General features: G+C 66.8%; 5 protein-coding genes across 8 annotated transcripts; 4 read left to right on the forward strand and 1 right to left on the reverse strand.

Annotated features, from left to right (window-relative positions):
- Window positions 1–50: 50 nt before the first annotated feature.
- MC1R (melanocortin 1 receptor) lies at window positions 51–3321 on the forward strand. The gene has a single exon (XM_002196038.5). The coding sequence runs from the start codon at window positions 1740–1742 to the stop codon at window positions 2682–2684; it is 945 nt and encodes a 314-aa protein (XP_002196074.1). The 5' UTR covers window positions 51–1739; the 3' UTR covers window positions 2685–3321.
- Window positions 3322–3483: 162 nt separating this feature from the next.
- Window positions 3484–7088, forward strand: TUBB3 (tubulin beta 3 class III). Its single transcript, XM_030282491.4, has 4 exons — window positions 3484–3655; window positions 4435–4543; window positions 5374–5484; window positions 5791–7088. The coding sequence occupies exons 1-4, from the start codon at window positions 3599–3601 to the stop codon at window positions 6864–6866; spliced, it is 1353 nt and encodes a 450-aa protein (XP_030138351.1). The 5' UTR covers window positions 3484–3598; the 3' UTR covers window positions 6867–7088.
- Window positions 7089–8197: 1109 nt separating this feature from the next.
- On the forward strand, window positions 8198–13647 carry DEF8 (differentially expressed in FDCP 8 homolog). Of its 2 annotated transcripts, none has more exons than XM_030282494.4 (12): window positions 8198–8277; window positions 9265–9380; window positions 9473–9555; window positions 9638–9787; window positions 9989–10130; window positions 10201–10365; window positions 10760–10887; window positions 11359–11472; window positions 11992–12072; window positions 12584–12724; window positions 12802–12911; window positions 12989–13647. In XM_030282494.4, exons 2-12 carry the CDS (start codon window positions 9275–9277, stop codon window positions 13089–13091), a joined length of 1323 nt encoding a protein of 440 aa, XP_030138354.3. In that variant the 5' UTR covers window positions 8198–8277; window positions 9265–9274; the 3' UTR covers window positions 13092–13647. The 2 variants fall into 2 exon arrangements, with proteins under 2 accessions (XP_030138354.3, XP_041574537.1); XM_041718603.2 differs by having other exon boundaries at window positions 8276–8371.
- Window positions 13648–13967: 320 nt separating this feature from the next.
- Window positions 13968–16271, reverse strand: DBNDD1 (dysbindin domain containing 1). 2 transcript variants are annotated; one of them, XM_030282497.4, is made up of 4 exons: window positions 16132–16271; window positions 15098–15244; window positions 14578–14718; window positions 13968–14487 (listed from the first exon to the last, which is right to left on the reverse strand). In XM_030282497.4, exons 1-4 carry the CDS (start codon window positions 16178–16180, stop codon window positions 14318–14320), a joined length of 507 nt encoding a protein of 168 aa, XP_030138357.1. In that variant the 5' UTR covers window positions 16181–16271; the 3' UTR covers window positions 13968–14317. The 2 variants fall into 2 exon arrangements, with proteins under 2 accessions (XP_030138357.1, XP_072790634.1); XM_072934533.1 differs by having other exon boundaries at window positions 13968–14718.
- A 1538-nt stretch (window positions 16272–17809) lies between these two features.
- On the forward strand, window positions 17810–24748 carry GAS8 (growth arrest specific 8). Of its 2 annotated transcripts, none has more exons than XM_030282488.4 (11): window positions 17810–17955; window positions 18380–18463; window positions 19653–19850; window positions 19992–20198; window positions 20509–20563; window positions 20983–21188; window positions 21392–21559; window positions 21859–21945; window positions 22819–23028; window positions 24081–24146; window positions 24383–24748. In XM_030282488.4, exons 1-11 carry the CDS (start codon window positions 17953–17955, stop codon window positions 24530–24532), a joined length of 1434 nt encoding a protein of 477 aa, XP_030138348.4. In that variant the 5' UTR covers window positions 17810–17952; the 3' UTR covers window positions 24533–24748. The 2 variants fall into 2 exon arrangements, with proteins under 2 accessions (XP_030138348.4, XP_030138349.4); XM_030282489.4 differs by lacking the exon at window positions 17810–17955 and adding an exon at window positions 18017–18123.
- Window position 24749: the final 1 nt, after the last annotated feature.

The raw sequence follows: 24749 nt of genomic DNA on the forward strand, positions 1-24749 counted from the left end.
GGCTTTGCCCAGGGCCCCTCTCTCAACAGGGGACAAGGGCTGCCTGAGCATGTCCGAGCTAATCAACAGCAGCTGTCCCTTGTCCCCCTGACAGCTTAGTCCCCTTCTGGCCTCCTCTGCACACAATTTCCATCCTATTCCCCTCCCTGTTCTCCTGGCTCTTGTCCTTAATTCCCAGAGGGGTTTTGCTGCCCTCTCCTTCAGTTCCTTTGTATTTCCCGTAGCCTGGAGCTTTCTTCCCTTCACAAAATACTCCGCACCCTCGCTACACTGAACCTTCCAAAGGTCTGAGAGTCCCCTGTGCCACTGGAATTATGCACGGAGCAGCTTTTTCAGCCTTGTAATTATGTTTTGAGAAGAAATCTTTCCCCTCTTTGTTTGTCTATCCTTTATTCTCTCACCTTCTAGAGTAAGGCTCGAGGTAAGCCACAGTCAAACCTCAACTCATCCTTGTTCCCGTAAAGCTTTTTTTCCCTTTTTTTGCTGAGTAATGGTGAATACATGGAATAAATCCCTGTTTCTGCTGTATTGCCTCCCTGGGGGCTGTAGCTGAGCTGAGTGTGCAGACCCCGAGTCTCAAGCTAGCCTGCCTTGGCTCCGTTCCCACTGGTATATCCAAATCCATGGGATCCCATCCCCGGCATTCGGCACCGGGGCAGCCTGGGACCCCATGGGCAGTGTGTGCAGCAGAGCCGTTCTCAGCCGTGCCAGAGGGAAGGGGTTCCCAGCGGAAGTGGGTAACCGTGGGATCAGCCTGCTCCTGGAGCTGTGAATGGCTCTTTGGCAGCCGCGCGGCTCCAGGCATCAACACGGACCTAAGGCACATGATGGTCAGATGGGTCCTGTCCCCGCGGCCTGCCTGGGATCCCTGCGGCGCCGGGCTCTGCACCATCCCATTTGGTTCATGGTGCCTGTGACGATCCCTATCGCGTCCCATGCCTGCCCTATTGTACAACATCTTCCCCGGGGCCATGGGAATGGGATCCCTCCCAGCCCCAGTGCATGGCACAGCCTGGATCGTGCAGTGCAGAGGGTCCTGCAGGGGTCCCCAGGGTGTGTGGGCAGCTCAGGGGATGTGTGGGTGATCCCCACAGCAGATGGGACCCCCCAAGACGTGAGTCCCAGGGGGCACACTGACCCCCCTAGGACACAGAGGCCTGCAGGGCACAGGGGACCCCTCAAGATCTGCAGCCCCCAGGCTTCAGGGGTCTGACCCAGGACATGTGAGGACCCTAAGGTGCACAGTCCCACAGGGCACAGAGGACCCCTGTGGCAGCACCCCCAAAGTGCATGGACCACCCCAGGGCATTTGAGACCCCTGGGCACGTGGTGATCCCAAGCAATCGGGTTCCCCAGGGTCATCCTGGGCGTATCCCAGCCTGGTCACGGCAACGGCCCCCCTCACTGCCAGGGTGCCTCCCTCATGCAGGTGCCCACCCTCCTCGGAGGAGGAGCTGCGGGAACCGCTTTAAAGTGGGGCAGAGAAAGGGCCCTTTCTTCCCCAGCACCCTGGGCCGGCGGGCGTGGGACACCGGGCAGCGCTGGCACCGAGAGCGGCCGCCGCACCGGAGGGTCCCGGCGGGCACACGACACCCCCAGCACATCCCACGCCTCCCGTCCCCAATTCCTCAGCATCCCCTCGGCCTCGCCGCCAGGCGCTCGGGAGAACTGGCGGGGCACGACGGGGCCTCGGGGACTGTGCGGGTGCCACGGGGGGCCCCGGGGCTGAGGAGGGGGTTATGGCGACGCTGGCCCCCCTGCGTCTGCTGCGTGAGCCCTCGAATGCCAGCGAGGGCAACCAGAGCAACGCCACGGTCGGGGCCAGCGCTGGCAGGTGCCAGGGGCTGGACATTCCCAACGAGCTGTTCCTGGCACTGGGGCTGGTGAGCCTGGTGGAGAACCTGCTGGTGGTGGCTGCCATCCTGAAGAACAGGAACCTGCACTCGCCCACCTACTACTTCATCGGCTGCCTGGCGGTGTCGGACATGCTGGTGAGCATCAGCAACCTGGCGGAGATGCTCTTCATGCTGCTGCTGGAGCACGGGGTGCTGGTGATGCGCCCCAGCATCGTCCGCCACATGGACAGCGTCATCGACACGCTCATCTGCAGCTCCGTCGTCTCGTCCCTCTCCTTCCTGGGGGTCATTGCCGTCGACCGCTACATCACCATCTTCTACGCCCTGCGCTACCACAGCATCATGACGCTGCAGCGGGCCGTGGTCACCATGGCCAGCGTCTGGCTGGCCAGCACTGCGTCCAGCACCGTCTTGATCACCTACTACCACAGCAACACCATCCGCCTCTGCCTCATCGGCTTCTTCCTCTTCATGCTGGTGCTCATGCTGGTGCTCTACATCCACATGTTCGCCCTGGCCCGCCACCACCTCCACAGCATCTCCAGCCAGCAGAAGCCAACCACCGCCTACCGTGGAGGCAGCCTGAAGGGTGCTGTCACCCTCACCATTCTCCTGGGCGTCTTCTTTATCTGCTGGGGGCCCTTCTTCTTCCACCTCATCCTCATCGTCACCTGTCCCACCAACCCCTTCTGCACCTGCTTCTTCAGCTACTTCAACCTTTTCCTGGTCCTCATGATCTGTAACTCGGTGATTGACCCCCTCATCTACGCCTTCCGGAGCCAGGAGCTCCGCCGGACGCTGCGGGAGGTGGTGACGTGCTCCTGGTAGGGGGACACGGTACCGGCACGGCCACCCCCGCCCTGGAATGGACAGATGGATGGACTGACGGACGGACAGGACGAGCCGCGGGGTGCCCAGTCCGGGCGAGGACTCGCGGTTCCCAATAAAGGCTCTTTGCAGTGACGCTGTGGCTGGCATCGGGCAGCCCCGGGGATCCCGGGGGGAGAGGCCCTCCCGGTCCCGCCGGTCGGTCAAGGGTCACTTGCTCCCGGAGGGAACCGGGAAAGACCGGCGGGGCGGGGGGAGGCTGGACCCTGAGCGGGGGGTGGTCCCGGCCGCCCCCGGACAAAGGGCCCATCACCGTCGCCTTTGTTCTCGGGCCGCGCCCGCCGCCGCCGCCCACCTCATCACCGGTACCGGCACTGCAGCCGCTCCCGCGGGGGCGACTGGCGGCCGGGACCCCCGGGATGGCCCTCCCGTACCCTGTCCCTACCCCTCCCCGTTCCGGGACGCGGTTGGGAGGGGTGTCCCCCGTGTGTCCCCTTGCCCCGCCGCCGCCGCCGCCGCCACCCCGGGACGCTCCCGCCGCCGCCGGGTGGTCCCAGGGTCCCCGCACGGGTCCCGGGGTGTCCCCGCTCCCCGGGGGCGCCCCCCCGGCCGTGCCCCCCGCGGGTGCCGGAGTCCCGCTCCGCCGCGGCGGGGCGTGGCGGCGGGCGGGGCCGGGCGGGGCGTGGCGGGCGGTGCCGGTGCCGCAGGGCCGTTGCGGCGGTGCGGCGGCGGCCGCCGATTGGCTGCGGGCGGCGGTGACGTCAGCGGCCGGCCCGGTGCGGCGGCGGGAGCCTATAAAGGATGCGGCGGCGGCCGCGCCGCCCCCCGCGCTCCCGGTGCCGCTCCGCTCCGGTGCCGCTCCGCTCCCGGTGCCGCTCCGCTCCCGTCCCGCTCCGCTCCGGCCCGGCCGCACCATGAGGGAGATCGTCCACATCCAGGCGGGGCAATGCGGCAACCAGATCGGCGCCAAGGTAACGGCGGCGCCGCCCCGCCCCGCCCGCCGCGGCGGAGCCGGGCGGCGGACAAAGACGGACCCGCTCCCCTCCCCCGCCGCCGCCGCACCGGGAGGACAAAGCGCCCCGCCCCTACTGCGCCCCCGCCTTTGTCCGTCAGCACCGCGGACAGCGCCCCGCCCGGGGGTCCCGGCGGCCCCCGCCCCGCTGAGCCCCGCTCGGGGTTTGCGGTGCCCCCCGCCCTGCTCGGGGTTTGGGTGTTTGGGGGATGCCCCTGCCCCCGCCCCGCTGAGCCCCCCTCGGGGTTTGGGTGTTCGGGGGATGCCCCTGCTCCGCTGAGCCCCGCTCGGGGTTTGCGGTGCCCCCCGCCCTGCTCGGGGTTTGGGTGTTCGGGGGATGCCCCTGCCCCCGCCCCGCTGAGCCTCGCGCGGGTTTTGCGGTGCCCCCCGCCCTGCTCGGGGTTTTGGGTGTTTGGGGGATGCCCCCGCTCTGCTGAGCCCTGTCCCGGCATTTGAGGAGCCCGGGTAGCCCCCGCCCTCCTCGGGGTTTTGGGTGTTCGGGGGATCCCGGTGTCCCCGGTGCCGCCCCGCTGAGACCTGCCCGGCGGTTTGGGGAGTCCCGGTGCCCCCCGGCTCTCCCTGCCTGGGGATTGCAGTGTTTGGGGTACCCCAGTGCCTCTCGCCCCACCCAGCCTCTCCCTGCCTGGGGATGGGAGGGTCCTGGTGCCCCGTGCCTCGCCCGGGGGCTTGGGGGTGTTCCGGCGCCCCCCACCCCGCTGAGCTCCCCGTCCTCCCCAGTTCTGGGAGGTGATCAGCGACGAGCACGGCATCGACCCCAGCGGCAACTACGTGGGGGACTCGGACCTGCAGCTTGAACGCATCAGTGTCTACTACAATGAGGCCTCTTGTAAGCGACCCCCCCTCGGAACCTCCCCCGGCAGGGTAGCCTGGCACCCCCACCCCAGTCTGACCCCCCAGTGCAGGAGGAGCTGGGTCTGCCGGGTGGGGAGGGGGGCAGATAGACACACCCACCCCATGGAGGGGGGGGCAGGCATGTGCACCCACCCCGTGGGACCGTTTCGTTTGGGGCGGGGGGAAATCGTGTACACCCAGTTCCATGGGACCCTGTCATGTGGGAGGGGTCACACACAGCACCTGCACCCCAACCCTGCCATGGGGAGGGGTCACACAGCGCACCTGCACCCCAGCCCTGCCATGGGGAGGGGTCACACACAGCACCTGCACCCCAGCCCTGCTGGACATGTGCACCCCCTCAGACCTGTCGTGTGAGGGGGCAGGGGGCACGTCCCCCAAGGTCATGGGACCCTGTCGTTTGGGTGGGGGGCATGCGACATGCACCCACCCCTCGGGACACTGGTGTGGGGGGGACACTACACACGCACCCAGTCCCATGGGACCCCGTGGTTTGTGGAGAGAGGGACACCTGCACTCCCCCTGTAGGATCCTGTGGTGTGGGAGGGACAAAACACCAACACCCACCCAGCCCACGGGGCCCGGGGGGGAATGGGGGCAGACATGTGCACCCACCCCGTGTGACCCCCATTGTTTGGGGGGCACAGACATGTACCCACACCAGGAGCCCCTGGGATTTGGGGCGGGGGGACACGACCTGTGCACCCAGCCCTGTAGAGCCGGTTCTAGGGGTGCTGGGATCCCCTCTGGGGGCAGGCTGGGGGGGCGGCAGCAGCTCCCCTCCCGTCATGGGGTCTCTCTCAGCTCACAAGTACGTGCCTCGCGCCATCCTGGTGGACCTGGAGCCGGGGACGATGGACAGCGTGCGCTCGGGCGCCTTCGGCCACCTCTTCCGCCCCGACAACTTCATCTTCGGTAGGTGCCCGGGCGGGGCGGGGTGCAGCGTCCCCCGGTGTTCCCCCCAGCCCCGGCATCCTCGGACCCGCTCGGCCGGTCGCCGTCCCCGGGGCGCTCGGCGGGCGCGTCCCTCCCGCGCCGCGGGGCCCGGCGCCGCCGGCTCGCCGCCAAAGCTCTGCGGTTCCTTCTTCCCACCCCGCCCCGGCGTCAGATCTGCCGGTGCTGCCGGCGGCAGCGGCTGCTCCCAGCCCCGATCCTCTCCCCGGCCCCCTCGGGCGGCGGGCGTGGGGGGCCAGCGGCCATCGGAGCCTTTTCTTTTCCCAGGGCAGAGCGGTGCCGGGAACAACTGGGCAAAGGGGCACTACACAGAGGGGGCCGAGCTGGTGGACTCGGTGCTGGACGTGGTGCGGAAGGAGTGTGAGAACTGCGACTGCCTGCAGGGCTTCCAGCTGACCCACTCGCTGGGCGGGGGCACCGGCTCGGGCATGGGCACGCTGCTCATCAGCAAGGTGCGGGAGGAGTACCCCGACCGCATCATGAACACCTTCAGCGTGGTGCCCTCCCCCAAGGTGTCGGACACGGTGGTGGAGCCCTACAACGCCACGCTGTCCATCCACCAGCTGGTGGAGAACACGGACGAGACCTACTGCATCGACAACGAGGCGCTCTACGACATCTGCTTCCGCACCCTCAAGCTGGCCACCCCCACCTACGGCGACCTCAACCACCTGGTCTCGGCCACCATGAGCGGCGTCACCACCTCCCTGCGCTTCCCCGGCCAGCTCAACGCCGACCTGCGCAAGCTGGCCGTCAACATGGTGCCCTTCCCGCGGCTGCACTTCTTCATGCCCGGCTTCGCGCCGCTGACGGCGCGTGGCAGCCAGCAGTACCGCGCCCTCACCGTGCCCGAGCTCACCCAGCAGATGTTCGACGCCAAGAACATGATGGCAGCGTGTGACCCCCGCCACGGCCGCTACCTCACCGTGGCCACCGTCTTCCGTGGCCGCATGTCCATGAAGGAGGTGGACGAACAGATGTTGGCCATCCAGAGCAAGAACAGCTCCTACTTTGTGGAGTGGATCCCCAACAACGTCAAGGTGGCCGTGTGTGACATCCCGCCACGGGGGCTGAAGATGTCCTCCACCTTCATCGGGAACAGCACGGCCATCCAGGAGCTTTTCAAGCGCATCTCGGAGCAGTTCACGGCCATGTTCCGCCGCAAGGCCTTCCTGCACTGGTACACGGGCGAGGGCATGGACGAGATGGAGTTCACCGAGGCCGAGAGCAACATGAACGACCTGGTGTCCGAGTACCAGCAGTACCAGGACGCCACGGCCGAGGAGGAGGGCGAGATGTACGAGGACGACGAGGAGGAGTCGGAGGCGCAGGGCGCCAAGTGACGCCTGACGCCGCCCCCAACACTGCCCGCGGCCCCCCGGCTTCGCGCTGCTGCAGCCCCCGGTGCTGCTCCCCCGCCATCCCCTCAGTGTCTCCTGACTCCAGCCCCCCGTGAGCCGGCTCGGCCCCTCGCCCCCCTTCCTACCTCCCCCCTTTTCGTTTTTTACTGGTTTGTGTCTTATTATTTTTTTTGAATACTTAATAAATTTATTGCTGTCCAGGTACTACCTGTCTCTGCCTGCTGGGTAGGGGGGACAGGGGACACCCACACGGTTCTGCCCCGCAGCCATTCCCAGCCAGGGGAGGCATTTGGGAAGCCCCCATGCACTGCCCCCCACCCTTCTGCCCCTCAGACCCAGCTGCCCCCCGCAGGCTGTGCCTTTGTCCCCACTGTCACCTTTCCCCATGCTTGGGGGGTGTGGCCCTGTGCCAGGACACAGGTGGCCCTTTGTTCCCCCTCTGAGGGGGTAGCACAGACCCCAGGGACCCCAGGGTGCTTCCCCAGGCTGGGTGTGCGCCCAGCTGTGGAGGACTCGGGACACTCCTGGATCTGAGCCCCGGCTTTGGAGGCCACTGACCAATAGGGCTGTGGGCTGTAGGAACAGGGGGCTGTGGGGTTGGGGACACTGGGGATGGGGACACTGGGGATGGGGACACTGGGGATGGGGACACTGGGGATGAAAGCTGTAGGGGTGGGGTCTGTAAGGGTGGACACAGTGGGGATGGGGGCTGTGGGTTGTGGGGATGGGGGCTGCAGGGACAAGGTATGGTAGGGCTGGAGGTTCTGGGGCCGGGGCTGTAGGGGTGTCACGGTGTGGGTGTGCCGGTGGGGCTTGTAGGGGTGTCACGGTGGGGCTGTAGGGGTGTCACGGTGCGGCTGTAGGGGTGTCACGGTGCGGGTGTCTGTCACGGTGCAGGTCTCACGGTACGGGTATCATGGTGCCGCTGTCCCGGTGCCGCTGTCCCGGTGCCGGTGTCCCGGTGCCGGTGTCCCGGTGCCGCTGTCCCGGTGCCGGTGTCCCGGTGCCGGTGTCCCGGTGTCTGTCCCGGTGCCGCTGTCCCGGTGCCGCTGTCCCGGGGCGGGTGTCCCGGTGCCGGTGTCCCGGTGCCGGTGTCTGTCCCGGTGCCGATGTCCCGGTGCCGCTGTCCCGGTGCCGGTGTCTGTCACGGTGCCGCTGTCCCGGTGCCGGTGTCCCGGTGCCGCTGTCCCGGTGCCGCTGTCCCGGTGCCGGTGTCCCGGTGCCGCTGTCCCGGTGCCGCTGTCCCGGTGCCGCTGTCCCGGTGCCGCTGTCCCGGTGCGGCCCCGCCCGGGCGCAGTGCGGTCTGCCGGCCGGCAGAGGGCAGCAGCGCGCAGGCGCGGGGGGCGTGGCCTGTTGGGGGCGTGGCCTGTTGAGGGCGGGGCTTCGCGCGGCGGTGAGCGCGGCGGGGCCGCGGGGACCGGAGGGGACCGGGGGGGACCGGGGGGGACAGCGGGACCCTCGGGGGCCGGGATGGGTGCACGGTACCGGTACGTGCTGCCCGTGGGCCGAAGCGGGAGGTGCGGCGGGGCAGGGCGGGGGCCCGGGCGTGGGAGGCGGAGAGACGCGTCCGTCCGCGGGGACGGAGACGGGGACAGGGACGGGAACGGAGACGGGGTGTGGTGGCAGCACCGAGGTGTCAGGGACGGTGCTGGGCTGTTGGTGCTTGTGACAGAATGCCAGTGCCGGTGTGTCGGTGTTTGTGCCCGGTGTGTCGGTGCCAGTGCCGGTGTGTCGGTGTTTGTATGTCAGTGCGGTGCTGGGACATCAGTGCCATGACAGGATGTTGGTGACAGTGTCGGTGCTGCTGAGGTGCTATTGGTGCCTGTGATGGGGTGACTGTGCTGGTGACACAGTGCACGTGCCTGTGACGGGGTGATGGTATTTGGGATGCTGGTGCTGGTATTGGGGTGCTGGTGATGGTATTTGGGATGCTGGTGATGGTATTGGGATGCTGGTGCTGGTATTGGGGTGCTGGTGATGGTATTTGTGGTGCTGGTGATGGTATTTAGGGTGCTGGTGATGGTATTTAGGGTGCTGGTGATGGTGTGTGGGATGCTGGTGCTGGTTTTGGGGTGCTGGTGCTGGTATTGGGGTGCTGGTGATGGTATTGGGATGCTGGTGCTGGTATTTGTGGTGCTGGTGCTGCTATCGGGGTGCCAGTGATGGTATCAGGGTGCCGGTGATGGTATTTGGGTGCTGGTATCAGGGTGCTGGTGATGGTATTTGGGGTGCTGGTGAAGGTATTTTTAGGGTAGCGGTGCTGGTATTCAGGATGCCGGTGATGGTGGCAGTGGCAGTGCCGGGCTGTCGATGCCAGGCTGGCAGTGCTGGTGCCGCTGCCAGCGCTGGGCTAACCCAGGCAGTGCCCTTTGCCCAGCAGGCCGGTGGCAATGGCATCGGACGAGCGGCTGGCCCGCTTCCGCCAGGCCCACCTGAACCCCTTCAACAAGAGCCCCGAGCAGCCGGAGCGCCCCGATGGAGAATCCCCTGCCCCAGGTGGCTGCTGCTCCCCCACCCCACTCCCCATCCCACCCATGGTACCCCCAGTTCTGGGGGTGGGTTCAGCCCCCTGAGACCCCCCTTTTCAGCCCAGCAGCCGGATCCCACCCCGGGGGACCCCGAGGGCGCCCTGGACCTGGGGCTGGCCGAGGACCACTTCTCCCGGCCCGTGGTGAGTGGGGAGGGTGTGGTGGGGTTGGGGGCACATGGGGGGCCCGGCTCACCCTCCTCCTCCTCCCGTGGCGTGCCGGCAGGGGCTGATCCTGGCGTCGGACGTGGCGCAGCTGCGCCGCGCCATCGAGGAGTGCAAGCGGGTGATCCTGGCGCTGCCCGAGCACTCGGAGCGGCAGAAGGACGCCGTGGTCCGCCTCATCCACCTCCGCCTCAAGCTGCAGGAGCTGAAGGTGGGGCTGGGGCCACAGGGGCTCTGTGGCTGGGGCTCCGTGCTGACACCCATCCCTGCAAGGTTGGACAGGCCTTGGAGCAAGCTGGGATGGTGGAAGGTGTCCCCACCCGCGGCAGGGGATGGAATGGGATGACCTTTAAGGTTCAACCCGAGCCATTCCATGATTCTTTAGTTCTCCGAGCCCCCTTTCCCCCTGCAGGACCCTGGTGAGGATGAGCCCAACATCCGGGTGGTCCTGGAGCATCGTTTCTACAAGGAGAAGAGCAAGAGCGTCAAGCAGATGTGTGACAAGTGCAGCACCATCATCTGGGGGCTGATCCAGACCTGGTACACCTGCACAGGTGGGTCTGGGCCACGCCCTCCACGTCCCTGTTTGCCCCATCCCCACGCTGACCCCGGCTGTGCCCCCAGGCTGCTGCTACCGGTGCCACAGCAAGTGCCTGCCGCTGGTGAGCCGGCCGTGTGTGCGTGCCCAGGTGAGCCACCAGGCCGAGTACCAGCTCAGCATCTGCCCCGAGAGCGGCCTGGACAGCCAGGACTACCGCTGTGCCGAGTGCCGGGCCCCCATCTCCCTCCGTGAGCTGCTCCTGGGGGCTGGGGAGGGCTGGGGGGCTCTGGGGGGCTCCAGGAAACCAGGGCTGGGGGCTGCAGGGGCTGGGGGGAGCTGAGAGCTCTGTGGGGTTTGGGGGGTGTAGGGCTGGGGGGTTCATGAAGCTCTGTGGGACTGAAGGGTTGTGAGGATGAGGGGAGGTGGGAGCTTGTGGGGCTGAGCTCCCTTGGGGGGCTCTGTGAGGCTGGTGGAGCTGAAGGTTTGGGCTGTGCGGGCTGGGAGTTCTGGGGATCTGGGGAAGGTGACATTGGGGTGTCCCCAGGTGTTGCTGGGCGTGTCTGGGGCACGCACAGGGTGTGGGCTGAGCAGGGAGCAGGGCGGTGCCAGGGGCAGCCCCATGCCAGCCCTGTGCCACCACAGGGGGGGTGCCCAGCGAGGCCCGGCAGTGCGACTACACCGGCCTCTACTACTGCTCCAGCTGCCACTGGAACGACCTGGCCGTGGTGCCCGCCCGTGCCATCCACAACTGGGACTTTGAGCCCCGCAAGGTGCCCCTGGCGTGGGGTAGGGGCACCCTGGGGTGTCACGAGAGTCCCTTGGGACAGTGGCCCTGGGTGGAGGCCAGCTGGGGGGCCATGCCCTTGTTCATGGGGGTCCCTGGGAGGTGCATCCGTGGGTAGAGGTGACTTGGGAGCTGTGTCCTTTGTCATGGGGGTCCCTGGGGACATGTCCCTTGGTCGAGGTCACTTGGGGGATCCCATCCTTGGTCTTGCATGTCCCTGGGGACCATGGCCTTGTGTAATGTCACCTGGGGGACAACACCCCTTGTCATGGGGGCCACGTCCCTGGTTGTGGGGGTTGCTGGGCAAAGATCACTTGAGGGGAAGCCATGTCCCCAGGGCGGTGTCCCCAGGGCCGTGTCCCAGGGCCGTGTCCCAGGGCTGTGTCCCCAGCAGGGGTCTGTGGGTGGTGGCAGCAGGGCTGGCAGGTGCTGACGGTGGCCCTGGTGGCGTTGGCAGGTGTCACGGTGCAGCATGAGGTACCTGGCACTGATGGTGTCACGGCCGGTGCTGAAGCTGCGGGAGATCAACCCTCTGCTCTTCAACTACGTGGAGGAGCTGGTGGAGATCCGGGTGAGTGCTGCCTGTGGGGAGGACACCCCACAAGGGCAGGGGACACCACAGAGGGCCTGTGCAGTGAGCAGGAGGGGGGGACTCCAGTGGCACCCACTGGGTCCCACAGAGAGGAAACAAGGTGGGGTGGGCAGTTTGGGGCAGAGGGTGCCCAGACTGTAAGAGGGGTGAAGAAAGACACAATCTGGTCTTTTTCTTGTCGTGCTCCTGTCTCCATCCTATTAACAACCCTGTCCTCATCCTCATCCTCATCTTCATCCTGCCCCTACCATTGTCCTTTTCCCTATGGTCCTATTCCTGTCCTCACCTCTGTTCCCATTCCTGTCCCCATTGCTGTATTTCCATGCCATCCCTGTCCCCATTCCCATTCCCATCCCCATCCTGTCCCATTCTCACACTATGCCTTGTCCCCATCCTGCCCCTGCCCTTTGTGCTGTCCTTGTCTCATCCCTGCCCCTACACCCGTTCCTGTCCCCGTTCCTGTCCCCATTCCCACCTCTCCCCCCGTGTCCCCCGCAGAAGCTGCGCCAGGACATCCTGCTGATGAAGCCCTACTTCATCACCTGCAAGGAGGCGATGGAGGCACGGCTGCTGCTGCAGGTCAGGCTGGGGGCCAGGGCCAGGCATGGCAGTGGTGGCCACACCGTGGTGACAGTCACTCAGCGGTGGTGGTCACACCTTGGCGATGGTCACACCGTGGGGACAGTCAGACAGTGGTGGCAGTTATACAGCAGTGACGGTCACACAGTGGTGGGTCACACAGCAGTGGCAGTCACACAGCAGTGACTGTCACACAGCGGTGGTGGTCACACCTTGGTGATGGTCACACCTTGGTGATGGTCACACCTTGGTGATGGTCACACAGCAGTGGCAGTCACACAGTGGTGGGTCACACAGCAGTGGGTCACACAGCAGTGGGTCACACAGCAGTGGGTCACACAGCAGCGACAGTCATACAGCAGTAGCAGTCACACAGTGGTGGTGGTCACACCTTGGTGATGGTCACACCTTGGTGATGGTCACACCTTGGTGACGGTCACACAGCAGTGGCAGTCCCACAGCAGTGGCAGTCCCACAGCAGTGGCAGTCCCAGTGCCCCGTTTGCCCCCAGCTGCAGGACCGGCAGCACTTTGTGGAGAACGATGAGATGTACTCGCTGCAGGACCTGATGGACATCGAGGCCGGGCGCCTCGGCTGCTCCCTCACCGAGATCCACACGCTCTTTGCCAAGCACATCAAGCTGGACTGCGAGGTGAGGCCGTGCTGGGGGGCAGAGCCGTGGAGAGACCCCCGTGGGGTCACCGTGGTCACCTGCTGCTGCTCCCCCAGCGATGCCAGGCCAAGGGCTTCGTCTGTGAGCTGTGCCGGGAGGGCGACGTGCTCTTCCCCTTCGACAGCCACACCTCGGTCTGCGCCGACTGCTCTGCCGTCTTCCACAGGTACTGACACGCTGGGGCGGGATGTGGGGACCTGGGGGTGGCAGGGGGTGACCCGACACTGTCCCCACCCTCTCCAGGGACTGCTACTACGACAACTCCACCACCTGCCCCCGGTGCGCCCGGCTGAGCCTGCGGAAGCAATCCTTGTTCCAGGACTCCGGCACGGAGGTGGAACCTTGAGGGGGTCTGGCCCCATTGTGGGGTCTCAGGCCCAGCACCGCCCCCCACCCTCCACGGGGCCCTGGGATGGACACAATCAGCCCGGTGGTGGTTTGGGGACTGGGGTGGCCCCGGTTCTGGGATCCTCTGCTCATGGACGTGGCAGCGCTGCCGGGAGGGAACCGCTGCTGGTCCCCAGCCATTGCCGGGAGCACGGAGAGCCCCACCGGAGCGGCCAGGATGGGGTTAACTGGGATCCGGGAAAGGCCCCACGGCGGCTCCTGCCGTCCCTGCCTGGAACCGGGCTGCGGGCCGGGGCTGGCGCTGCCCTGTCCTGCAGTGACAGTGACAGTGACAGTGACAGGCGCTCAGCCCGGCACCGGGATGGGACCGAGTCCCTCCCACACACGATACCGGACTCTGGTCCCTCCCCAGCCCACGGCACCCCCGTTACCGGGCCCGAGCCCCGGCGGGGATGCTGCGGGATCCTCCCCGGGCTGGACCGGGCGCGGGGTGCAGCCGCCGCCTCCCCTTCTCCCCGGTGGTTCCTGTAGCATTAACGAGCCTCTCTGCGCAACCCGGCACTCGTGTCCCTGCTTCGGGCGGCGCCGGGGGCACCGGGGGCACGGGGGCACCGGGGCCACGGGCAGGATGTGCGAATGCGCGGGGGTGGCAGCTCGGGAGCCCCCGCCGAGGTTGGGGCTGCCGGGGGCGAGCACCGGCACCGAGCCGGCCCGGGGCTTGTCGGGGATGTGCCGGTGTCCCGTCCATCGAGAGTGGCCGCGGCCACGCTGCCCCGGTACCCGGTGGGGCCGGGCATCCCCCTTCCCAAGGTGTTCCGTGCCCCCAAATCCTCCCGCTCTCCCACGCGGCGGCGCAGACGGGCAGAGGCCGGCGGTGGGTCGGTCGGTCGGTTTTACCGGATCACAGCACTGCTACATCAGAACCGGGCGGGCACCGGCACCGGCCGCGCTCCATCGGGCCGCGCTGAGCCGTGCGACCCGTCCCGTCCTGCCCCATCCGCCGCTCCCGGCAACCACGGCCGTGCCGCTCCCGGGGGCCGGCCCGGTTTCCCCCCGGGACCGCGGGCCACCGGCTGAGGGCAGCCCGGTACGTCCCCGCCGCGGGGCTGGGGCCGCCTCTGCCCTCCGGGCGGGCTAACGGGAGTCCTGCGCCCGGGGACGGGCTCCATCGGTACCGACGGGACCAGCACCGGCGTGTCCCGGTCTCCCCGGCGGGTTTGGTCCCTACGGCTCCCGCGGGCGCTCGGCGGGCAGGAAGGCGTCCGGGGGTCCCGGGGGTCCCGGCGGCAGCTCGGGGTCACTCAGGTGCTTCTTGTCGCGGCCCTGCTCCCGAGCGCGGGTCCAGGAGGGCGAGCGCAGGTACCCGGCCCGGGGCGCCGCCGGCGGCTGCAGCCCTGCGGGACGCACGGCCGGGGGGGCGGCGGTCAGCGGGGCACCGGCACGGGCGGACAGGCCGGGACCGGCGGCCCCGGAGCCCCGCTCACCGCCGGGCGGCTCTCCGGCCGCGTTCTCCTCGTCGGAGTCGGCGAAGACCTCGGCCAGCTCCTGGTCCGACATATCCGTCAGCTCCGTCAGGTCCAGCAGGTCGAAGTGCACCTCCAGCGAGGACACGCTGCTCAGGGGCTCTGCGGGCACCGGCCACAGGCTGGGCACCGGCCACAGGCTGGGCACCCACCGCTGGCCCCACTGGGGAGGCGGGGGTCTGCTCCTTGGAGAGCTGGGGCGGGGGGACCCCTCATAGAGGGACTTGAGGGGCGACCGTGACTGGCTGGGGGCTAGCAGGGGACCCTAGGGGATGGCAGAAGACTGGGGACAGGCAGGACACCCCGAGGGCCGGCAGAGGACACTCGGGGATGGGCAGGAAACCGCGGAGCAGACCCGAGGTGCTGGGGACAGGCAGGTGATGCTGTGGGCAGGAGACATCCCAGGGACAAAGCGGGGGATCTCAGGCACGGGCAGGGACGGCGGGGACAGGCAGGGACCCCAGCTCGGGGCCTCACTCACGTCGGCGCTCGGTGACCTGCAGCAGGCCGGCGCTGGGGATGGGGATGCCCCCCTGCTCCTCCGCGGGGACTCGGGGGGTCTCCTGGGCCGGCCCGTGCGTGGGGGTCCCTGCGGGGCGCTCCGGGACCAGCGGCTCCTTGCCAAGCTCTGCCACATCAGCACCTTCCGTGTCACTGAGGGCGGCTCCTTTTGGGGCCCCCGGCGCCCGCGGGGTGCCCAGCAAGGGGCGGGGGACAGCAGGAGCCCCGGGGAGGAGCGGGGGGACGGGCAGAGCTGCCCGAGCCCCTCGTGTCGGAACTGGCAGCCCCCGCCCCGCGCCCCCTCCCCGCGCAGCCCCTTTGTGTCGGCGAGACAAAGCGCAGGCTGTGCGGGGCGGACAAGGGCGGATTGTGCCGGGACTGTCCCCGCCAGGGGCCGGAGGGACACGGCGGCCGTGGCACACGGTGGTGGCACAGCCCTGTGGCACTCAGCGGGGGCACAGCCGTGTCTCGGGGCCGAGCGGGCACCGGGGCTGGCAGGAGGCTCTGTGTGCCCAGGGCAGCGCGGGGGACACAGCAGCACCCTGTCCCCGCCACTGCCGGTGCCCCGGTGCCACCACCGAGCCGTGCCACCGCTGAGCTACCGGGTGACACGGCACAGGGGTGGGCATCGCCCCCCTCCCAGCAGGATGGTGGCAGCGGGGCACGCTCAGAGACCTCCAACCCAACGGGGAGAGGGATTTTCCTGCTGCTGGCAGGCGGAGCTGCGGGACATCGGCGGGACATCGGCGGGGAAGCAGCGGGGCAGCAGCAGCCCTCTGCCCCGGTACCGGATCGGGCACCCCGCGCTCACGGTGGCTCCCCCGGGCCGGGAAATGGGCTCCTCATCGCACCCCAGAGCAGAGCAGATCCCCCCGGGGCGGGCACGGGGGCTGCCCGCTCTTGCCCGCTCCCGCCGCCGTGCCCGCGCGGTGCCCGGCCCCGGTGGGTGCCGCCGTGCCGTGTCACCGTGAGGAGCGCGGCCCCTGCCCGCACACCGCACACGCCCCCACCCACCAGGGCGCTGGTCCCGGCTGCAGAATTCCGCTCTGGCCTCCGCCTGCATGGTCCCGCCGCGCCACCGGCCGTGCCACCGGCAGTGTCACCGGCAGTGTCACCGGCCGTGCCACCGGCAGTGTCACCGGCCGCGCCGCCCGCTCCGGCCTGGGCTCACCGGCTGCCTGGCGGGAGCGGGGCCGGATCAGGCATCTCCCCCGCACGCCGTGTGCTGACTCACGGCAACCGCAGAGCCGGGCAGCCGCCGGTACCGGCACCCCACGGCCCCGGGCACCCCACGGCGGCCGCAGCCCGCCCCAGCGGCACTGTCCCCCCCACGGGCCCGGTGTCCCGCCGCTCCCCCGGTGCCGCCACCGGGGCTGCCCCGTGCTGGCGGGCCACACGCGGGAGGGACGGGCGTGCAGGGGGGCAGCCCCGGCACCGCCTCTGCCGCCAGGTGCGGCCCCCCCAGAATTCGGGGCCCCCTCCCGGTCCCCGAGCCCCGCCGCACACCGGCACTGCCGCCGCTGTGCGGGATGGCTGCGGGGCACCCCGCTGCTCCCCAGGGCCCCTGGGCACCCCAGAGTGCCCGCGTGTCCTGCGAGCACCCTACTGCTCCTCTACACCCCCGGGCACCCCATTGTACCCCCACATTGCCCGGGCACCCCGTGGCAAGCCCGAGTCCCCGGTGCCACCCCACTGTCCCCCCGGTCACCGCACTGCACCCCCACCTCCTGCAGCATCCCGCTGCCCCCCAAGCCCCCGGGGCGCTCCAGAGCTCCCCCGACCCCTGAGCACCCCCGTGCCCCCCACATTCCCTGGGTACCCCGCTGCTCTCTCCCTCCATCCCCGACTCTCCCTGCACAGAACCCCCGCGATGTCCCGCCCCGCCCCCCCAATCCCCCTCCCCTGCAGCCGGGCACCCCCAGCCCGGCCCCGCGCCCCCTTTGCGCCCCTTTGCGCCCCCCGTGGCACCCCCGCCCCGCATCTCCCCGCCCGCCCCGCGGGGCCCGGCCCGGTTCCACGGGGATGGGCGTGCCGGTCCGAGCCTCCCGCTCTGCTCGCTGCCCTCACCTCCGGCGGCCACCGCTGCCGGAGCCGCCATGGGCCGGGCTCGGGGCTGATGCCGGTGCCGGTGCCGGTGCCGGTCCGGTGCTGGGCGGGCCCGGTGCCAGCCCGCAGCCCGCACGGTCCTGCCCGCCGCGGCGGGGGCGGGGACACCGGGGGCGGGGACACCGGGATGGGCGGAGCCGAGGGGCGGGAGCACCGGGGGGACAAGAGAGGGCGCGGAGGGGACCGGGAAGAGCCGGGGGGGCGCACGGGGACCGGGGGATGCGGGAGCTGAGCCGGGGGACCGCAGCTGTGGGGACAGCCCCGGTCACAGCGGTGGGCGCGGGGGTGGAGGAGCCGGGGCCGGGCACAACGGGACCCCCTGGGTTTGTCCCTCCAGTGCTCCCCGAACTCCTCCTCCCTCCCGGTTCCCCCCAAACCGCTCGGTTCCCTCGGTCGCCCCGTTCCCTCACACCGCCCCTCGCCGCTTTCTTCCCGCCCGGTCCTCGCGATGTGCTCCCGCTTCTCCCCGGTGTCCCGTCCCGGTGTCCCCTCCCGGTGTCCCCTCCCGGTGTCCCGTCCCGGTGTCCCCTCCCGGTGTCCCCTCCCGGTCCCTCCCGGTCCCTCACGGTCCCTCCCGGTCCCCTCCGGTCTCTCTGCCCCGCCCCCGTTGCCAGGGCGGAGCGTGGCGTTGCTAGGGGGCGTGTCTTCACCCGGCGCCGCTCTCGCGAGATCTCGCCGTTCTCTCGCGGGACCTGCCGTCCGTTGCCCGGAGACGCCGGCGCCGCCGCCATGGTGAGAGCGGAGCCGGGCCGGGCCCGGGGGGAGAACCGGGCCCGGGGGGAGAACCGGGGCCGGGGGGAGAGCTGCGGGCTCCGGCAGCCGGGCTGTGCAGGCGGGGAAGGGCGGTGGAGCCCCGCGCTCCGATGTCTGAGAGCCCCGTCCTGTGCCGGCCCGCTCCCGGTACGGAGCCGCCCGGTGCCGTGCCCGGTGCTGCGGTGATGCCGCTCAGGCGTTCCTTTGGGTACCGGTGTTTCGTGCCCAGGGCTTCACGGAGCTGGGTCGGCAGTGGCACGGAGTCTCTCACAGGCCGCTCCCGGCTCCGTGTCGCCGTTGTCCCCGTCGGTGCCGTGAGAACCGGGATGCTCCGGGGCCGGCTCGGGGCGTGCACGGTTCCTCCTCACTCCTTCACCTGCTGTGCTTGGCTTTCTGTCCTCAGGCACCCAAAAAGAAAGCAGGGAAAGCGGGCAGAGGCCCAGCGGTGGTGGATGGCCTGGCCCCGGAGGACATGAGCCGGGAGGAGGTGAGCGGTGCCCGGGGAGGACGGGCGGGGACAGCTCGGGACACCCGGCGGGACCTGGCCCGGCTCTGGGGACACCCGGCGGGACCTGGAGTCTTGGAGCCCCTCAGGACAATAAGAGGGGCTGGAGCAGCTCCAGAGAAGGGAGTGAAGCTTGGGAAGGGTCCCGAGCACAAGGTGGGGCTGAGGGAGCTTGGGGGGCTCAGCCTGGAGGAAAGGAGGTTCCAGGGGGACCCTGTGGCTCTGCACAGCTCCTGCCAGGAGGGGACAGCCAAGGGGGTCGGGCTCTGTTCTGGGAACAGGGACAGGAGGAGAGGGAACAGCCTCAGCCTGGGCCAGGGTTGAAGTTGGATATTGGGAAAATTTCCTCCTGGAAAAGGTTGTCCAGCCCTGGCCCAGGCTGCCTAGGGCAGGGGTGCAGTCCCCATCCCTGGAGGAATTTAGGAGTCATGTGGATGTGGCACTTGGGGACCTGCTGGAGGAACAGTTAAACTTGATTTTAGAGGCTTTTCCAACCCAAACAATTCCATGAGCCAGACGTATCTAAGCACCTGAGTGTTGGGTCAGGTAGAAGAATTATAAAAGAAAGGCCTCATAAAACCAGGCCTGCTCTGTTAAGCTAAAGGTTAGCCTGTCACTTCTTCTAAGTGCAGCTAGTACTTGCGAGTTCCCATGCAAGAACAAACTCGGAATGAATAGTTTGCTAACATAACAACCTATTCTTGGGTGAAAAATAAGTGCACTGGCATAAACATTAGATCTATTCCATGACAACCCACAAAGAAAAATGTAAACAACCTGAACCTTAGCAGGTACACACAAATCACCTTCTGACCTATAAAGTGGTAAGAAAACTACCACTAGTAGATATTGCACATGAGATGTGTGAAAACAGTATAAAATGAGTTATGTGAATAAAGACTGGGCTTTTCCCACATGAAGAAAATGGAGTCTCTCTCATTTTATTCCAAGAACAGAGTGCTGTTAGTGGACCCTGCCAGGCAGAGCCCCATCCCGGGCAGATGAGGGTTTGTGACTGCTTTTCCAGAAGCTGCTGGGTTAGTCAGGGACCTGCCCAGCTCCACACGGGTGACAGCCACCACGTCCTGCGGGTTTGGGGCGCGGAGTGTCCAAGGGCGCTGTCCAAGGCCTCCTGCCCCCTTCCCTTCCCTTCCCTCCCTTGCCTCCGCAGCTGCTGGAGCACACGGCGCGTCTCCGGCAGGAGCTGGAGCGGGAGCGGCAGGAGCGGAGCTCCTTCCAGCTGGAGTGTCACAGGATCCAGAGCTACTGGGAGATCACCCGCCGCGAGCTGGAGGAGAGGAAGGCGGAGCTGCGGAACCGGGACCGCGAGCTGGAGGAGGCGGAGGAGCGGCACCAGCTGGAGATCAAGGTGGGGCTGGAGGGCTGCAGGTGAGCCCTGGGCAGCTCTGAGGATGAGGGGAGGAGGAGCTGGGCAGGATGTGATTCAGGAAGGTCTCACCAGCATCCCTGGTGACTCCTGCTGAGCCCCTCGCCCTGTCTCTGTCCTTAGGTGTACAAGCAGAAGGTGAAGCACCTGCTGCACGAGCAGCAGGAGAACCTGACGGAGCTGAAGGCGGAGGGAGTCCTGTCCCTGAGGCGGGCCCAGAAAGATCACTGGGACCAGGAGCAGGAGCTGTGGAAAGAGAAGCGCTCCTTGAACATAAGGCTGAAGGAGCAGGAGTTGGCCAATGAGGCAGCCATTACAAACCTCTGCCTGGTATGTCCCTGGCTGGGCTGGAGCCTCCCGTGAGGTGCCTCATCCCCAGCGTGGGAGCAGGAGGGGGATCTTGCCTCCCTGACTCTCCGTGGGGTGAGATGGGATTTCTGGTGCTGGAATGGGGAGAAGGGATTCCTGGGTGACCCCTCTCCCACAGTGGGAAGCTGTGAGAGCAGCTGGAGAACCCACAAGCCACTGTTTGCACCAACATGGGATCAGAATCCTTTCCCAAACAGCAGGGGGGAATCCCTGGGCATGGGCTGGCTTGGGATTTGGTTGCTTCTTCCAACACGGAGTTTCTTCCTCACAGAAACATGAGGAGGAGATGGCCCAGCTACGCAGCAACTTTGAGCTGCAGACCAAAGGTGAGGGCATGAGGCAGATCCCACAGGAGCACGACAGGGAGAGCTCCTTCTGGTTCCCAAGCAGCACCTTGAGCACATGGGGGCAGGTTCTCTCCAGGCCTGGCCATTTTTCTTGTCCCTGTTCTGGCCATTTTTCCCTCCCACTTCTGATCAGCTTCCCACCCCTTTTGGCTGATCTCCCCCACTCGAGGTTCTGGCCAGTTTTCCCCACAAGTTCCAGGTGGTTTTCCTCCCCAGATCAGTCTAGTTTGCCCTTCAGTTCCGGCTGTTTTTCCCTCCCAATTCCAGCTGGTCCCAACCCACACAGTTTTGGCAAGTATTCCCTCAGTTTTGGCTGTTTTTTCTCCCTTCCCCATTCTGGTCAGTTTTCCTCCCCAGTTTCAGCCAGTTCTTCCCCAGCTCTGACAATTTCCCCCCAGAGATGGAGGCCAAGTACACCAGGAAGATGCAGGCGCTGCGGGATGAGATGGACCTGCGCAGGAAGACAGACATCCACGAGCTGGAGGAGAGGAAGAACACCCAGATCAGCGAGCTGATGGGGAACCATGAGGGGGCTTTTGGTGCCATCAAGAACTACTACAACGATATCACCGCCAAAAACCTGACACTCATCAAGCTGCTGAAGGTACTGCCCGTCCCTGTGTCACCCCTCACCCAGGCACTGCTCCTGCCAGGGTGTCAGCTGGGTCTGGCAGTGCCCAGGTGCCAGTGTGGGTGCTGCTGGTGGCCTGCACCCTGGCACACGAGTGGGGAGGGTATCTGGAGGGTGTGGGGCACTCCAAGGGGCTGGGCAGCTCCATGAGCCAGCACTGGTGTTCCCAAGAGCAGGAGCAGGTGGAAGAGCTGAAGAAGAAGGAGGCTGTCCTGGAGAAGGAGAAGGCAGACGTGCTGCGAGAGAACAAGGGGCTGGCAGAGCCGCTGCAGGAGGCCCAGGGGCTGGTGGCTGAGCTGCAGAAGAAGCTGGTTCACTACTACAGGGACAAGGAGGCCCTGATGGTCAGTGGCTAGCCCTGTCCTTTCATGGGCTCGTTCCTGGAGCGAAAACACTCACCTCTGCCACTTGGTGTGCTGTGATTGCTGGGCAAAGCAAGTCGTGCTCTGCTTACTGTGTATTTGTGGGATCTCAGGTGGGGGTCCAAAGAGAGACTGGAAGGGAGATCAGCCCCACTGCAGGGCGTTTGGTGTGAGTGCTGCCTGGTTTTCTCTCTGCTGCTCACTCTCCTCCCTTCCCAGAACACATCTCCAACACTTCCCAGACAATCCTGTGCTCTTTAACCCTCCCTTCCCATTCACAGAACTCCAAAGCCCATCTGAAAATCACCCAGAAGGAACTGAAGGACCTTCAGTGGGAACACGAGGTGCTGGAGCAGCGGTTCAGTAAGGTGAGACCTGCAGGCAGAACTGTGCATCCCATTCCCTCTCCAAACCTTTCCAAACCCTCTCTGCAGAGGACAGGGCGTGGGGCTTAGCAGAGGCTGTGCTTAGCCCAGGGCTTTGCAAAGCTAATCCAGAGTCGGGTGAGAACCGCTGCTCCCAGCAGAGCTGCTCCAGCCTCTCCCACGGTCAGCAGACAGGCCTGGCCTTGTCCTTTGCTGAGCAATCATGCACGCTGCATGGGGCCCCGGGCTGCTGGGGCTGCGTGGGGCAGAGCTGGCACAGGGGGCATTGCCACGGGCCCTCCTGCCCTGTGCCAGGGTCGCTCCCTCCCGTGCTGGGGTGCTGGGGAAGAGCCCTGCAGAGCCGTGCTCCCCCCACTAACCCAGATAAATCTTCTGAGGCAGGAGAGAGCTCATTTGCAACTCGTAGAAATCCCCAGGAATATGAACATTGATCCGAGGCCTCATTAACAATCCATCATTAAGACAGCGCCAGATTCAGAGCGTTCAGAAATAGGCTTTGGAGGAGAGACTGTGTCCTAATTAGGACACTTATTAACTAGCTGTGAGCCAAGGACTGCTGCCAGCTGTGGGGCTGAGAGGAGAGACCCCTGTGTGCTGGGGGCCCTCGCTGGGGTCTGAGTGAGTGCTGCAGGGAGCCATGGGGGCATTCCATGCCTGCAGGGGAGGAGGAGGAGGAGGGAGAAGCGCAGGTGCTGCACCATGGAGGGGGGGAGGGAAGGGGGAAGCTGTGGTGCAGCACCTGCCTTCCCTGTGGCCGAGCTGCTGGACCAGTTTTGTGCTCTACACCACTGTGTGGGCCCCCGTGTCCCCTGGGGTCCCGAGGGGGCTGTGACACTGTGCTGCCTCCCGGAGCAGGTCCAGGAAGAGCGAGACGACCTCTATCAGAAGTTCACTATAGCCATTAACGAGGTGCAGCAAAAAACGGGGTTCAAGAACCTGCTCCTGGAGCGGAAGTTGCAGGGACTCCTCACCCTCCTGGAGCAGAAGGAGGTGGAGCTCAGCGAGGTCCTTGCAGCCTCCAACCTCGACCCCAGCGCTCTCTCCTTGGTCTCGCAGAAGCTGGAGGTACTGGGGCCCGGCGAGGGCTGGATTTGGGGGGCAGAGCCCACTGTGGGGTGCTCGCTGCCCCTGGAAAGCACCAGTCCCCATCCTCCATGGCTGTAGGGGGCACGTCACTGGTTCCCAGCACTTCCAGGGCCACGTGTGGTGCCGTGGGGCGCTCGGCTCTGCCTCGAGAGCGGAGCGCGTGGGTGTCGGGGTTTGGCACCGATCTGTCCCTCAGGTGGGGCCTGTTTTGAGGAGCATGGCCGCAGGCTCCATGGCACTGCCACACAGCCTGCTGGCTGCCAGCGGGTCCAGTGGCACCCAGAGGCTGTGTGTGGCGGGGGCTGCACCTGGTGAGCCTCGCTTGGCCATGGGGACAGCGCAGACAGGATCCTGGGGCTCTGCGGTGTCTGCCGGGCTAAAAATACCTCTGCAGAGAGCCTGGAGACCCACATTCCTGCCGCAGCTGGAGCCAGGGAGGCTCGCTGCGGGTTGGGCACAGACACAGGAAGCGAGGGCTCCGCCACCTGGTGCCCTCTTGCTTGTCCCCAGCCAGGTCCCTGCTGCAGGGGCAGTCAGGGAAGCTCTGGGGTGCTCTGGGATGCATACCAGACCTATGGGACAGGCAGCGGATGTGTCACCTCCCAGCAGGTGGAAGGAAAACACATTCCTGGCATGGCATCACTGGCGTCGGGCTCTGCTGCAGCTGCTGGGGTCCCTGAATTCCTCCTCTCAGCTGCCTAGGGGAGCCTGGCTCCCTGTAATTCCCGCGGTGCAGGGCGGTGCTGCTGGAGCAGGTGCTGCCGGCACTCCCCACGCGGCGGGGCAGACCGGGATGGCTGTGCTGTTCATCCCCGTCCCTGCCCGGGGCTGGCTGTCCCTGGCACTGCCACTCAGAGGGGGCAGGGTGGTGGCCACCTGCCAGGCCGTGCTGGGCGCTGCAGCTCCTCCGTGTGCTCTGCCACGCCACACCCGCTGGTGGCACGGCCAGCGTGTCCCCAGGGCTGGGCAGTGCAGCCTCAGCGTGTCCCCAGGGCTGGGCAGTGCAGCCTCATCCCAGTCTCCCCTTGCAGGACGTGCTCAGTTCCAAGAATGCCACCATCCAGGACCTGCAGCTCCAGCTGGCCAGAGTCTGCAAGGTAGGGGCGGGGAGGAATCCTGGACAGGTTTAAGAGCCATGTGGATGTGGCACTTGGGGACAGGGGTCAGTGCCAGCCTTGGCGCTGCGGGGGGACCCGTTGGACTCGGTGAGCTTAGAGGCATTTCCAACCCAAACGATTCTGTGATTCCATGGCTCAGGGTTGGAGATGAGCCTGGGGGTGCAGGGAGCTCTCCTCTGCTGACAGAGGGGCTGACAGGGACCCTTTCCTCACAGGCACACAACGACATGCTGCAGACCTTCAAGGCAAAGCTGACAGCCTTTGGCATCCCCCTGGACAACCTGGGCTTCCAGCCACTGTCCTTCCCCTTCCCGGGGCAGGAACTGGGGCAGGGCCCTGCTGGACTCATTTCAGTGCCCACCTGATGCTGGCAGCACTGAGGGTCCCACTGGCACACTGCTAGTGGGGCTGTGCTCTTTTCCTGCTCCGTGTCTTTAAACAGACCCCAGTGAGCATCTTCAGGAGCCTCTCCTCCCAAGGGGGACCGCAGCTGGAGGGCTCCAGGCATCTCACCCACCCCACCAGGCCACCTGGGGCCACCTCTGTTCCCACAAAAGTGGAAGGAGATTTTTTGAGACAAAC

The sequence above is a fragment of the Taeniopygia guttata genome, chromosome 11, assembly GCF_048771995.1.
Source record: "Taeniopygia guttata chromosome 11, bTaeGut7.mat, whole genome shotgun sequence".
Lineage (NCBI taxonomy): Eukaryota > Metazoa > Chordata > Aves > Passeriformes > Estrildidae > Taeniopygia > Taeniopygia guttata.